We start from the raw sequence: 16,525 nt of genomic DNA, 5'->3' as shown, positions 1-16,525 counted from the left end.
CCACACTTACCAATAGGAGTTAGGCATCCGTCGCCAAAGAGCACCCCATACTCATTCTGTACGAGGCACTGGAAACACATGATATCCTTCATCATCACCTTTGAGAGGGTCAACTCTGTACGCTCACTGTTCAACCGGAACCGCCCGCGCTCTATCACTGCTCCGCCAGCTGCATGGGAACAATGAGAGAAATACTGGTAAGTAATCATGAAAGTTTGTAACGCAACAAAGGGTGTTTTCTTTTTTGTTTTAAGAAATGACCAAACTTTAAAAGACAACAAAGTTTTCTTCTATTTCGGTTGTTTCTTGATAATGAAACTTTGTTGATAAGATAACCTTTAAACATACAATAAATAGTTCGCAAATAGCAAAATAAACTATGAAATCTAATTATACACATTCAGGGCTACAATAAAACATTTAAAAAAAGATGTGTTTGTGAAACAATATGTCCCCCCCTATATTTGACCTTGAAGGATGACCTTGACCTTTCACTACTCAAAATGTGCAGCTCCATGAGATACACATGCATGCTAAATATCAAGTTGCTTTCTTCAATATTGCACAAGTTATGGCCAATGTTAAAAGTTTGACGCAAACAAACAAACCAACAAGCCAACAAACCAACAGACAGGGCAAAAACAATATGTCCCTCAGTATAGACTGAGGGACATAAAAAAGACAACTTTGGTTTAATATATCATTTGGACCAAAATGTGCATGGCTGGTCACTCATGTAAGAAGATTGCTCTGGGAAAACGGGGCTTAATGCATGCGTGTAAAGTGTTGTCTCAGATTAGCCTGTGCAGTTCACACAGGCCAATCACGGACGACAATATGTTCCAAATCTTAATTTTTGTTTTAAAGTGAACTCCTTTAAACGAAAAATTCCATAAAGGCGTAATGTTGTTCCTGATACGCCAGAGCAGGATGCGTAGGCTATTCTGGGACGACACTTTCTGCACATGCATTAAGCCTGGTTTTCCCTGTACACGGCTCATATGATGAACCAGCAAATTCTTTCAATTGATATCCCCCGCAAAATAAATTGTGTTTATGGATGGTGCCAATCTGTATATATGCAGTATAATAACGCGCAAACTATTTGAGTGTAAGGTAATTGTTTTTATGCATGGCATAGTCTCCTTATTTATATATATACACCCATGAAGTTTCATGTTGAAATCTTGTATTGTATCTGAGATAGCACACTAAAAAGTTCCATCATACAAAACAACAAAGGGCAATAACTCTTATTTAAAAAAGTGAAAGGTTATAGTTCTAAAGCACGGCACTTCTGCTCATTAATATCAAAACACCAAGGAAGCTGCATGTTGAAGTCTTGAATGGTATCTGAGATATAGCTCTGAAAAGTTACATCAAATAAAAAACAAAGGCTATCACTCTCATTAAAGAAAGTGAAGGGTTATGGTTCTTGTCCATGTCACTTCTCCATATTGATATATATACACCTATGAAGTTTTATTTTGATAAATTTAATAGTTTCTGAGATATAGCCCTAAAAAGGTTTGTGACAGACGAAGAGACGGACTGACGGAAAAAAACAATTCTATATCGGGAGACAAATCCACTTACCACATCCCAACTCATCCGAGCCATCCCCACAGTTGTTTTTGCCGTTGCAGACTTGGTTACCCTGCAGACATGACTTGTTGTTGTCGCACGCGAATCCTGGGAATGTGCATGTTGGCATGACCACTGGACACTCCCTGTCCACAGAGATACAATGACCCTTGCAAGTTTTAGTACCCTCATCACATGTGATTGTTACTGAAAAACCAAAACATGCACATATAAAGTGTCCGAAAAATTTCTTATTTTTCAGGTAAAATAAAATATTTGGTAGCCCATAAAAATTACCTACAAAATGATAAGAGGCAAGTTTTCATCTTTATTATTTTTCTTCATTTACATATACATAATATGTAAACATACATATACATAATACAGCAAGTAGTCTGATGTACAAAGCTAATATCATAATTTAATGTTACAGTACACGCACCATGTACTTAAACAAAAATGCCTGTCCGCGGTGTTAACTTTTCCTGATGGATGACATTTGGCGGGGGTGGGGTGGAGGGGGGTGGGGATGGGGACTGGAAGAAAGAAAACAAGACTATTGCCAATCAATAAAAGTCCCCTATCGGCTCCACCATTGTCAGAAATTCTACCAATATCAGAATCTTTTTTTATTTGTTGCCATAGCAACCAGATTGTTTTAAAGTTATCGCAGGATCCAGAAAAGTGTGACTGACTGACAGACTGACAGACTGACAGACAGACAGACAGACAGAGCGCAAACCATAAGTCCCCTCCGGTAAAACCGGTACGGGACAACAAACCAACTGACTGATTTCAACTTACGTCAACAAAAAACGTTTTGCAAGTTGTCTTTGCATCAGAACCTTCGCGAAGCCCAAAATGTTCCCATACTTTTGATTTAAATTTTGACGGAGCGTCTTTCAGCGTGGTTTAAGAAGCCATTTTACCGGCTGTTGTAATGCTTAGCATGTTATTCATTCATTCATTCATTAGATGCCATATTGGCTACTGACCAATCATAAGACGTATTACAAATGACAAGAAAGTTTAGACGACGGATTTGGAAAGTAAGGTTTAAAATGCGGATCAATCGGGATTGCAGTGAATCAAATCGAAATTGGCCGTATTGGTATCGAAATCGAATCGGCAGCGTTGAACCGGTTTTTCGATGCATCAAATCGAATCGTTACAGCTATAGTGTAGACTGCACACGCTTATTGGAATCGCAATTAACGAACATGCATTAAGCCCAGTTTTCCAAAACAGCAGCTCAAGACAGGTTCAAGATACATACCCCCACAATTCCGTTCGTCCCGTTGGTTAGGGCAGTCCGGATTGGAATCACACACCTGCGTGTCCGGGATACAGTAGGAATAGCCGTCCCCACCAGCTCCGCAGTCAAAGTGGTTGGGAAAGCATCCTGTGACAGTTAAAGAGCAATGAATATTGTATAGTCTGCGCACTCCTACATAAGAAATAATGCATTCATGCATAGCTTGTAAAAAAGACAATGTTGTGCAAATAAGAATGGAAATAATTGATGATACAAGTTTGGTAACCATTTCATTATCTGTCATACAATAACTCCAACAATTAACTCAGGCTTTTTACTATGCATGCACAGGTAATCACCACTCCGTGCAAACCAACTTGATTAGAATTCTAAACCTTTAATCAAATACATGTTGTTATTTATGATAAGAGTGATTATAATTGTATTCTTGTTCTAAAGGTCTTCTTTTTTAAATTCCTAATTACTTAAGTATATTTTTTTACATTTCTTTGCAGAAAAACAACCAAATTCACTCATTGGATTCGCCAAAATACATAACATTTTTTACTAGAGGTTTTTCACACTACTAGTAACTAAAAATGCTTTTTTCCGCTGGCAAATCAGCCATGCCAATAGGTTACGAAAATGTGGATCACTTAATGAGCATATAAAAAGAGTATTGAATATCTTAACTTCATGGTGATGACATTGTTCAGATTTCAATTCAATCGCTTGATAAGTGAAAAAGCAGTGACCTAGTTTTTGACCCCACATGACAGATATTCAAACTTGGCCGAAATCTTTAATTGGGACAAATTTTCTGATCATGTTTCACAAAGACTGGGCAATAAATGTTGCCTCGAAGGTGCATTAAAAAGAGAAAACTGGCTAAAATTGTGGACAAAATGCAGGACATCACTTCACTCACTGGCAATTTTAAGCCCATTTGAGAAAAGCGCCAGTACTGCCCCAATGTAAACTAGAGCTTTGTCACAGACATGACAAATACCCCCACATGCCGCATTGACACAGAATATTTTGCATGTTGTCTTCACAAAAAACAGCTGACACCTCAATGTTTAAAACAAACTAAATGACCCCATGACCTAGTTTTTGACCCGGCATGGCCCATGTTCGAACTTGACCTACACATCATATTGATACAACTTCTGACCAAGTGTGGAGAAGATCGGATGAAAACTACTTGAATAAGAGAGCGGGCACCATGCTCAATGTTTAAAACGCACTTAGTGACCCATTGACCTAGTTTTTGAACTGGCATGACCCATATTTAAACTTGGAATAGACATCATCTAGATACAACATTTGACCAAGTTTGGTGAAGATCAGATGAAAACAACCTGAATTAGAGAACGAACACTTGATACGGACTTACAGACAGACCGACAAGTTTATTCCTATATACCCCCTAAACTTCGTTTGTTGGGGTATAAAAAATAGCACAAAAAACACTGCAATTGGGAAATTTTCGTTGGGAAATCTTCAGATTACTTTTAAATTACTAGGTACTTAAGTGCACAAACCCATTTCAATATTGTGCTCACCTATCAGTGGCTTGCTGTTGACCATCCACACTGGGGGCTTCATGTAGGACTTGTGTGAGGTGGCCCCGCAGTGGAACACTGCGTCCTAACCCACGGGGACTGACGTCAGGGCAGGGGCTTTGTTTCTGATGAAATCTGGGGGCGCTGAAAGGAGTACATAAACATTATAGATAGAGGGACACATCATGAGCTGCACTCTGGGGAATCTTGGGTTAATTCATGTGTTTAAAGTGTTGTACATTTGCCTGTGTAGTCCACACACGCTAAGTAGGGACAACACTTTCCGCTTCTATGGTATTTTTGTTTACAGGAAATCTGTTTATAGCGAAACTGAAGTTAAGGCCCAAACTGTCTTTCCTGATTAGCCTGTGCACAAACTGTGCTTTATTCATGTTTTGAAAGTGTTGTTATACATTTGCCTGTGTAGTCCACACACGCTAATTAGGGCCGAAACTTTTCGCATCTATGGAATTTTTGTTTAAAGAAAATCTCTTTTAAGAGAAACTCTAGTTACGCCCAAATTGTTTTCCCTGATTGGCCTTTGCAAAAACTGGGCTTTATTCATGTGTTAAAAGTGTGTTGTACATAAGCCTGTGTATTGAACACATGCTTATTAGGGACGACACTTTCCGTTTCTAGTATTTTTTGTTAAAAGGAAGTCTCTTTTAAGCGAAACACAAGTTTAGGTTAAAAGTGTCTTCCCTGATTAGCCTGTGCAGACTGCAGGCATATTTTGTTTTGAATTATATTTAAGAAAAACACATATCTTAATATGTTCTATTTATAACCATGAACATGAATTTCAATTTGCAAACATTGCACCTTTTTTGACAAGTAAGCTGCACTGTTGAGCCCTTTACATTTTTATTGCAAACTATTTTGTTAGCAAACTTCTGGCATAATAACAAAAACATGTAATTAAGATTTTCAAGCTGCTTTCAAGATAACCATCTACCTCCTGCATTTTATTCAGCATTGCCTCAAAAATATACTAATATTTCGCCAACATTCTTAATTTTTTATTTAACGTTTCTACTCACTGGCTGCATCTGACAATGGCCTGCCTCAAACACATACTGGTGTGTAACCTGCATTCTCACCTGTAATTTTCAAGTTGACACCTTCACTGTCTTTACATACCCATGCTGGTCTTACACACATACTGGTATGTAACCCGCATTCTTACCTGTAATTTTCAAGTTGACATTTACCCTCACTATCTAAAAATACCCAGTCTGGTCTAACACACATACTTGTATGAAACCTGCATTCTTACATGTAATTTTCGAGTTGTCTTGCCCTTTACTCTATATGTCTACACATACCCAGCTTGGTCTAACACACATACTGGTATGTAACCCACATTCTTACCTGTAATTTTCAAGTTGACTTTACCCTCACTGTCTATACATACCCAGTCTGGTCTAAAACATATACTGGTATGTAACATGCATTCTTACCTGTAATTTTCAAGTTCACTTTTCCCCTAACTGGATGTAGTAGACCCAGATTTGCCTCACACACATATTCTCCCTCACTGTTCTGGTTCTGATCAGGAACCTTGATATGGGGCAACCTTAGCGTTGAACCAATACCTACTTCTTTGTTATTGAAAGTCCAAGTAATGTCAAGCTTTTCACTAAAAAAACATTAATCATAATAATTTATCAAAATCTAACAATAATTGTAGCATTCCACTGAATAACATTTGAAAATACAATTGACAAAAACAAGAGCACCACATAACAGGTGCCACACTCGGCTGCGGGTGCAGTTTTTAAAAATGAAAGCTTTTCTGAATATTTTTAAGAGGTCGCAGTTACCTTGACCTTTGACCTATTGACCCAAAATGGATGTGGCATGTAGAACTCATCAAGGTGCAGCTTCATATTTAGTTTTAAAGTTGTAGGTTGAAGCACTTTGATTTAAGAGCCAATGTTCAAAACCACGACAAAATGTTAAGGTTTTAGCACGACGCAGACGGCAGACACGACACGATGAGCTGGCTATGACAATACCTTTGGTTTTCTACGAAATCATCCGAGCTAAAAATACCATGAAAATATAGATGAAAACAATGAAAATTTCCCAAACAACTCTGACTTAGAGGGTTCATAAGTTCGTCCTTTAATTTTGCCTACTTAACTTTTTTTAAACCTCACAGAGCCAAGTTTTGAACCCAGCTGTTCAGAAAAATCTTTTTACTTAGATATGTTAAGACTTTGGTATGAATTTTGCCTCTAGAGTGTTCTCAAGGCAATCGTTGACATGGCAGACAAAAGGCTATCATAGGAGCTAACCATGAGCAAACTGGCAAACATGCCATATGTTTGGCGGGTCATTAGAGATGGCCACCAAATATTGGAAAGGACCACTTAAATACAAAAGTAGCTAAGCCATTGGTCCTATTACTTTTGGTTACAGTGTCTATTCTAGAAATCCAAAAGTAAGGGGAAAATCCCCCCTCATTTAAAAACAAGAAACCGTCGGAGACGGGTGATGCTACCCAAAGGTTGTTATGTCACAATATTGCACTATATATTCAGATAAAAGGAAACGTCTTGAGGGCATAACTTTGGACAAAATAATACGATGGATGGTTTAGCAACTTAAAAATTTCAAAGAGCCATAACTCTCAAAGTAAATCATCTTACCAGAACCCACTAATAACATGCGCATCTCCTCAAGGTAGTTAAGCTTCCCATAAAGCTTCATTGAAGTCCAGTCAGTAGTTGGGGAGAAATAGCCCGGACAAGAATTGCACTATTTGTACAGTTTATAGAAAATTTGAAATGGCCATAACTCTGTGAAAAAATCATCCGACCATAACCGGCTGATAATATGCACATCTCCTCTTAGTAGTGAAGCTTCCCATAAAGTTTCATTGAATTCCGGTCATTTGTTGCTGAGAAATAGCTAGGACAAAATTTTTGCACGGACGGACGAAGCGGCGACTATATGCTCCCCCTAAATTTATTTTGGGGGAGCATAAAAATAGTGGGATTTCTGAAATAGAGCAGGGGGAGGGGGCATTACCAAATTTAATTTTTATACATTTTAGTTTTAGTATTAAATTGTTTGTACATTATCACAAACCGTCAAGTCAGTAAATACAATGTTAATTGCTTTTAAATAAAACAGCAAATCATGTTTTCAGGGTTCTGCGCTTTTAATTGTTGACACAAAAATTGACACACGCACACTTTGCATGCAGATGCTGTGCATGCAGCATGATGTGTGCGCAAATTTTATAACCTAAGAATCAACACAAAATACATGCACTCATTTTATTTGAAGCTAGAATTTGTCAACATCATGTTACCATACAAAATTGGTAGTATGTTTCAGATTACCAATTGTATATGAGAATTCAACAAAACATTTACCATTGTACATTTTGAGTTGAATGATTATTTTTTGACACGCTTAAGTTGTAGAATTTTAACAATAATATGAATGAAATGCAAAATGTCCACAAAGATTATATCTAGTTGCCATCATCATGGAGGTAAACACCGTTTGGTCCGATTATTGTGGCAGGTAAAACGAAGCCAACAAACTGCCAAAAAACCACTGCCTAGGAGTGCTGTCGCTTATCCAAAGCATGCGCTCTCATTTGCCAATATCGAATTTTTAACACTACGACCCTGCGCCTTTAGGCGGGCCTTAGTTGGGAAAAGAGATACGAGTAAATAACAGACGATCGTAAATCGGCTTTCTACATTTTCAGCAAAGTCGATATAGCTTTGATCTGTAAAAATACTCCTGGATATCAAGCCTGCGAATTTTGTCGCAAACATGCTGGAAATGTGCACAATCTTTGGAAAAATAGCGCGAATCCCGTGGCCTAGAATGGACACTGTTGGATACCGCTTATGTATCATTTTAATATGGGTCTTGAGTCTTACCCTCTAGAAGAATAGTATGTGAAGATACAGGTCAGTTCTGCAGTGTCCTCCGCCATCACTGTCACATCACTGCTGTACTTGAGCTCTGGGGGCCGGTCTCGTTCAGTTCCTAGCAACAGAATATGAGCCTCATTTTGAGAAGAATTGTCTTACTGCTTTCCGCAAAGGCTAATGAGGGATGACAATTTTTGCTTTTATGGAATTTTTAGTTTAAAGAGGGTCCCTGCTTCTCATACTTTTCATCATATGCTGGTTTTACCAGTGCAAGTTACATTTGCAAGTAACTAATAACTGCCATAGTTGAATCAAAGGTGCCAGGAATCGAACCTGCAATCCTTGCATAATCTACTGCTCTAAGCAAGTAAGCCCATATGTCAAGTTTTCCTATACATTCCACATACCTGACTGCACATTGAGTTTCATGGTGTGTGAGTTCCTCACGTCCATCAAGATGATCTCGTTCTTTGTCTCACAGACGTAGATATAGCCATTGTCTGACATCTCCACCCACAGGAAATGAAGGGAGCCTGAAGTAGAACAAAAATCAATGAGCCTCTTTTTGGGAAAACTGGGCTTTATGATTGTTCAAAAAGTGTTGTCCTAGAAGTCTGCACAGTTAAATAGTTAAATTAATGAAAACTGGGAGCAAAATAAGAGAAATGGCTTAACGGCTAGTTTAGACAATTCAAGCGCCATTACCTTCTGTTATGTGTTGTACTTTTAATCAATTATCAAAAATGTATAGACTACATTAATGGACTACTTCATCCTGTACAATCAAAGTCTTAGTTGAAGACGTCAAAGAATTATAAGTTACACTACATGGTAATATCAAAACAGAACTTCATAGAACAAGGCACAATAAATCAACTTACCATTTGGGTCAATGATCATACGTTCTCCAACGTTCACTGGGTTGGTGTCTGACAAAGTGTTGGAAACCTAAATTTTGAACTTAGTAAATAAGTTTGATGCGTGTTCTTTTCCAGGGTTTTTTAAACATTTTTCTTATACTTAATGGCAAGTACAAAGACATTATGAATTACAAAACCAAGCACAAGCCTGGACTAATGCAATTTTACAATGACCTGAACAAGCAAAACTTTACAACAACTTCCAGTCATAGTAAGGTAAAATAGAGAAATATTTTTTTATTTTAAAAACAGTATTTGGTTTTTATTGAAGCTGGATAAAATATTGCTTGTTCATTATGACTACATCTAATTATATTTTCTGTCTCATCATACAATAACAATGTAACTACTTAAATAACAATGTAACTACTTAAATAACAATAACAATGTAACTACTTAAATAACAATAACAATGTAACTACTTAAATAACAATAACAATGTAACTACTTAAATAACAATAACAATGTAACTACTTATATTATGGCAATGCTCCGATTGTTCGTTCATGGTCTGGAAAAAGCTGAACAATACTGAACATTGATTTTGCTGTCTATGACAAGAGTAACTGCCTGACTTTTTTCGTCTTTTCTTGATGTCATGCCCTCAGAAAACATTATTTCAGATTATACACTAGTATTTAAACATAAAACAAATCTTACCCAAGGAATTTACATCCAAAATGATATGGACAATTGTCCTCAAAATCCCAAAATGTCGCTGTTTTGCCCCAAAATACCAAAAAAACAGTGCTATTTTCCCCAAATGCCAAAAAAGTGTCACTTTCGAAAAAACAGAAATATAAGTTTTTTTTAGAAAATTCTACAAATTTCCCCGGCCCAAAGTCTTGATTTCACCAACCACTCATGCTGAATTTCATAGCGACCTACCATTTTGCCTCTCTGCCAGTTGAATGTCCATGCCGGGACACTCTTGGGGACATTGATACAGTCCATCTTCAAGTAATTACTCCTGTACGCCTCCACACTGTCTGGGAACGTTCCATCCCCACCAGGGAACGCATTGGCCACTATAATAGGACATAAGGTGTTTTTATGAGCAGAGTTCTAGAGAAACTGGGCAAAATGCATGTGCATAGTGTCATCCCAGATCAGCCTGGTGTCATCCCAGATCAGCCTGGTGTCATCCCAGATCAGCCTGTGCAGTCTGCGCAGACTAATAAGGGCTTCACTATCCGCTTTTTTGGATTTATTTTTATTTTAAAAAGTCCCTTTTAAGAGAAAAACCAGTCTAGGCAGAAAGCGTTATCCCTGATAAGCCTGTGTACCCAAACGCATTAAGCCTTTGCATGCTGGGAAATTTGTCGTCTGCTAAAATGCTGTCTGCTGAATTTCTAAAATTAGCATTTTCTTTGATTTTTTTCAAAGAATACTATCAGAATAGCAAACAGTTTGGATCCTGATGAGACGCCACATTCTATGGCGTCTCATCTGGATCCAAACTGTTTACACAGGCCTTCAAAATTCGGTTCCCGCACTGAAAGAGTTAAGCCCAGTTTTCTAAGAACACAGCTCACATTATTCTACTAACAAGTGCTCAGCTTTACAAAGGCACATCACATTTCAGTGCTCCAGCTAGGATTTGAAAAGGGCAGAAGGGCGGGCTATTTTGTCAAAAGGGCACTTTTGATGCGCAGAATTTTGTAAAAAAATAATAATAGGGCAGGGCATCTGAAGGGCAGGGCGGGACGCTCTTCTATCTAGACCTAGCTGGAGCACTGCATTTTCAGGTCCAGTATTCAAGCGCACTTTCTTAGACTAAAGAAAAAAGAACAGACTTAGAACTAAGAAAAATACATTAAGCATTTGATTAAATAATGGCTACACATACTATTTTTGTTCAAAATACATTGTTCTTAATAATAAATACTTGTGTATTTTGAATGGATTAATAACATATCATATTTCTATTCTTATACCATAAAAACATTTAAAAAAAATAAGAAAATGTGTAAATAAGGGCACAGATCCAACCAACCTGTTGCTGCAATACGTAAGTATGGTGTCATAGACGTGCCGTATTCATTGGATACGATGCACTGATAGTCTCCGTTCAGTTGCTCGTTAAAATACACACCAATAAACAGAGATCCCGTGTTGGGGTCAAATCTAGCTTCCTTCTCGCGAGCATTTAACTTTTCTCCATTGAATCTCCATTCATACCTGAAACATGCATTGAAACTTGATATAGTCTATCAGCCAGATGGGTAGGGGTTTACTACTCGGGGGGGGGGGGGGGGGCAAAACAACACCTATCTTACTTGAGTGTATACTCAATATAAAGTAACAAAATGTGTGATAACAATCTCAGTTGGGCAGCTATAAGTTATTATTGAGCTGTTTCTATGGCAACCGTCAGGCTTTGACTAAATAGCTAGTTTAGCTAGTATAATTCTCAAATATTTCTTTAAAATTGGTTCTAGAAAAAAAGTTTGGTGTTAAAATGAAGATTATGATTATTACCTAGTATGATCTGCAATTAAATATGCAAATTAGTACATTTGTATATCTATGAATATTAATGAGATTGCAAGAAAAGTTCCTAAAAACTAGCGAGCCACCAAAATAGTAGGGTCAATATATGAACAAAAAAACTTCAACCACCAAAAAATTGCTACAAAAGGTATTTTAACTGAACCTGGTAGAGTAGAAGCTTCTTTCAAACATATCAAAAGTTTATCACAATCGGACCTCCGGAGAGTTTTTTTCAAGATGGCCGCCATGATGGCTGCCAATACCTATTAATGATCACAACTATGTAGCTATACAATCAAATTTGATGAATTTGGTGTCTATTCCTAAGTTTCAAGGGGCAAAGAACACATAAAGATCATCAGACATTGTTTAAGTGTACAATAGTGTACACCTATAAATGATCATAACTATGTAAATATCCACTCAAATTTTTATTTTTAAGGTTACATATGGGTTTCAAGGGGCAAATAACACATTTAGATATTCATACATTGTATCAGTTTATTATATTACACCCAAATCCAAAATAGCGTCCAAAATGGCCGCCTAGATATCCACCAAAACCTATTAATGATCATAACTATGTAACTATCCACTCAACTTCAATGGATTTCGTGTCTATACCTACGTTTCAAGGGGCAAAGAACACATAAAGATCATCAGACATTGTTTAAGCTAACAATAGTACACACAAATCCAACACGGCGTTGTTGTTCTTTTGGTGGATATGCATAGGTTTCAAGGGGAAAAGAACACATTAAGATTATCCGACATTGTTTAAGTTTACTATATTACACATAGATCCAACATGGCGTTCAAAATGGCCGCCAAGATGGCCACCAAAACCTATTAATGATCATTACTATGTAACTCTCCACTCAGATTATATGATTTCGTTGTTTATACCGAGGTTTCGAGGGGTAAAGAACACATTTCAATTGTCTGATATAGTTAAAGTTTATAATGTTACACATAAATCTCACATGGCGTCCAATGACACAATACGAAGGACCGTAAGTCCATTACTTTTGACGTGATGCTTGTTATGTGAAACGCCATAGTATGGAACTGTCGCAGTTTCTCGATTTTGACAAGAGGATCGATATTTTTCAGCTTCAGGCAACACTGAATTGGCATGGAATAATGCGTATTTTGCATCAGCAAAGACAGTACCCTGGGCTGTTGTCAATCATATTCTTGCCTATGATTAATATGTACAATGGGGACAAAGCGTGTATTCTGTCAACATAAGTCTTAGTTTGCAACCTTGCCACAACCTTCACACCATTGTAACGTTTGAACAGCCCTTGAATTGGAAAGCTGCCGAAATCATCATTGATGCGCCACAAAGTAGTTGAAAATGTTGTTCAGAATTTGGGATGTTTTATAAACGTATGAACTTGCGGGGGGGGGGGGGGCAAAGGATCCCTCATGTAAGAAACCGCTCTCAAAACAGGCTGTCTATTGAGAAATGTAATTGTGCACATTGTGACACAAAAATCTGTCCAGGGGGCTTCACGGGACCATCTTATTATTGAAAAGTGCATACACTGCCAGCTTTTAGCAGAAATGAACAAGGAAGATCCAGACATTCAGATGCTGCTGGATCATGCCAAGGATTTGTAATCTTCCCTTTTGAGGGGCAAAACGACGCTAGCAGATGATATGTTATGCGATTTTGATAAAACTCGAGAGGGCTACAGAGAAGTAGACACATGAAATTGTCCAGACCTCAAAGACAAGCATAGTATGGCTGAATTATTAGCTTATGATTAACAATTCAATGGTGTTGACTAAAGCATATCGAACTGGGTGTTGGTTGATGCATAAGGCATTGCCCAAATTGCTATCCATCTTTGCTACTGCTGGATACATTACCTGCAATCTGCGTATTACTATATATATCTGCAGCAAATAAGCAACCTAGAGAAAACGCACCCGGGCGTTTATCGAAAGTTCGGTATTGGTTTTCACGTTGTTTGTAGGAGCCATCAGTGCTGGGCTGGGCTAGGACTTGATCCTGTTATTGAGCAAACATTGATGATGTTTTTATATAGCACATGTGATCTAACTCAAGGCAGTGGAATGGCTGAGGAAATGCAAACCCCTTGGACCCTATCTGCAACATCCGAGCACAACAGTGCGATGCAGGATTTCACAGACCTTACCTATACTACAAGTCCACAACACAAAGACTCAACTGAAGCGTGCATCAAATGGGATTCTTCTGCTCTAGAGAAAATGCAGACACAAATTACAACCTGATCAACATACACAGCTGACCCTACTCTCAGAAACACGGTCAATGAGATAGTGGCTGGGTCACATTTGAATGTTCATGCAATTGAGGCGGTTGGGAAAACGATTATAAGAGATATCATAGGAAAGTTGATCTTTGCTTATAAATTCATGAGAAATACAGAGCCAAATCTCTTATGAATATGAATTGCTTGGCTGTTAAGATCGCTTCTGACAGTGCTTTTGATCCTGCTCTTCTGTTCCAGCGTTTCCTGGTGGTGTCAAAATATGGAGATCCTTCCCTGGCAGTCGTATTGTCTTATGAACTGAGCTCCCATCCTGTTGCCTGAAGCCAAGAACATACTTTGTACAGCAGATAAGCCTCAGATCGCTCAGGAAATTTGAGAGTATGCTGTAGACACATCATGTGAGGCTGTGATGAACTGTATTCATGAAACAGATGCATGATGGTGGCACTTTGCTGCATCGTTAACCATGGAGAAGAGCGACTCATATAACGCAATAGCCGAGTCTTATGTAGATTCATTGAAAGGCATTACGGACAAGCGACAGTGGGGTTCGATGGCTACGAAGACGGTGATTATAGCAAAGACAAAACGCACCGGAAACGTGAATCATATTGTGAGTTTCAGCAAAGAAACAGAATGCTCATGCAAAAAAAGGAAGACTTTTTGTCTCGTGACAGAAACAATGCCGGCATGATTGCTCTGATCAGCACAACTCTGACTAAAATGGGATGCTATGTTGTTCTGTCTTCAGGGGATGCAGACGTTCAAATTGTTAAATACAGTATAACGATCCCGTCGTAGCACCACAACGTTGGTGGGCGAGGATACATATTTGCTCATCTTGATCCTGCATTACTCCGAAAGGGACAATAAGACCATCTACTTCCGCTTGAATGAAAATAAATAGTCAAAGGAACGCAAAGTGTATAATATTAACTTTTTGAAAGAACTTGTGTTTATTCAGGCTGTTATTAATCTTCAATGATTTTCAGCAACAATAAAAAATCTACAGAAGTTAGTAAAACCTGATCCTATCATAAAGTCATGTGCTGGCTCATTCTCTCTTCCAAATGTCGTAAATTGGATGTTATGAGGATTCAACTCCTTAGTGATATCCTCAATTCGATTAAAGTGTTTCTTGTCTCCTAAACCATGGCATTTTACATAACAACCATAACGTTTGAGTAACCAGTTATAGACTTGTGGTTCTTCGTATTGTGTTTGATGGCCATTTTGGACGCCGTGTTGGATTTCTGTGTAACATAATTAGCTTACATTTTGACTGATGATATAAATGTGATATTAATGTGTTGTTTGCTCTCTAAAACCTTCGTATATACACCAAATTCATCAAATTTGAGTGGATAGTTTCATAGTTATATTTTATAATCATAAATGTGTTTTGGCGGCCATCTTGGCGGCCATTTTGGATGCTGTGTTGGATATGTGTGTAATATAATAAACTTAAACAATGTCTGATGACCTTAATGGATTCTTTTGCCCCCTGAAACCTATGTATAGACACCAAAATCGTCAAATTTGCGTGGATAGTAACATAGTTATGATCATTTTATAGGTTTTGGCGACCATCATTGCGGCCATCTTGGCGGCCATTTAGGAGGCCATGTTAAATTTCTGTGTAACATAATTAACTTACACTTTGTGTGATGATATTATTGTGTTCTTTACCCCCTTTAACCTGGGAATAGACAACAAAATCATCAAATTTAAGTTGATATATACATAGTTATGATCATAAATAGGTTTTGGCGGCCATCTTGGCGGTCATTTTCGACGCCATGATGAGTTTGTGTGTACTAAATTAAACTTTAAAAATTTCTGATGATCATTATGTGTTCTTTGCCCCTTGAAATCTAGTTATAAACACCAAATTCATCAAATTTGATTGGATACTTACATAGTTATGATCATTAATAGGTCTCGGCGGCCATCTTGACGGCCATTTTGAAAAAAAAACTTTCCGGAGGTCCTATTGTGGTTAACTTTTAATATGTTTTTAAGGACCTTCTACTCTACCAGGATCAGTTAAAATACGTTTTGTAGCAATTTTGGGGGGGTCAAAGTGTATATTGACCCTACTTCGGTTCAATTTCTCCCAGACAATTTATGAAAATTAAGCTGATTGAGGCCCCATCTTCAAAGGAGAAAAAAATACCACAAGCTGCCAGTGCCAGACTGTTATCAACCATTTTCATATGCTACTGGCATGCATCTTCCAAGATATATAGGTGTAGTTTTTTCCCGCCTTACTGGTACACCCAACATAAATTTTGGGTACTTGGCTGAAGGGCTAATAATACATCCACCTTTTAAATTTGAAATTAACAGTCGACTTTAAAACTTGAAGATAAACAGTCACCTTTCTCACAGACTGCAATTTCAATCAATCACATTACAAAGTGAAGCTTTGATAATCCTAATGCCTTATAATTGAACCCAATTTTACTAGGTTCAAATAGAAACAAATCATTTGTGAAGTACTAGAATTGTTGCATGTGTAGACAACATGATACCGTAA

The 16,525-nt window shown here is 37.8% G+C and overlaps 1 protein-coding gene across 1 annotated transcript in view; it reads right to left on the bottom strand.

Annotated features, from left to right (window-relative positions):
* The window catches only part of LOC127857451 (uncharacterized), a 295,553-nt gene that overhangs the window by 114,638 nt on the left and 164,390 nt on the right, over positions 1-16,525 (bottom strand). Inside the window, exons 10-15 of the mRNA XM_052393846.1 lie at positions 11,223-11,407; positions 10,115-10,254; positions 9,188-9,254; positions 8,714-8,839; positions 8,313-8,421; positions 5,950-6,043 (exon numbers count right to left, since the gene is read on the bottom strand). Coding sequence (XP_052249806.1) covers positions 5,950-6,043; positions 8,313-8,421; positions 8,714-8,839; positions 9,188-9,254; positions 10,115-10,254; positions 11,223-11,407 — 721 coding nt within the window. The remainder of the gene's footprint in view (positions 1-5,949; positions 6,044-8,312; positions 8,422-8,713; positions 8,840-9,187; positions 9,255-10,114; positions 10,255-11,222; positions 11,408-16,525) is intronic.

The sequence above is a fragment of the Dreissena polymorpha genome, chromosome 14, assembly GCF_020536995.1.
Source record: "Dreissena polymorpha isolate Duluth1 chromosome 14, UMN_Dpol_1.0, whole genome shotgun sequence".
Taxonomy (NCBI): domain Eukaryota; kingdom Metazoa; phylum Mollusca; class Bivalvia; order Myida; family Dreissenidae; genus Dreissena; species Dreissena polymorpha.
Note: the sequence above shows the minus strand (reverse complement) of the source record. Positions and strands in the feature narration are given on the sequence as shown.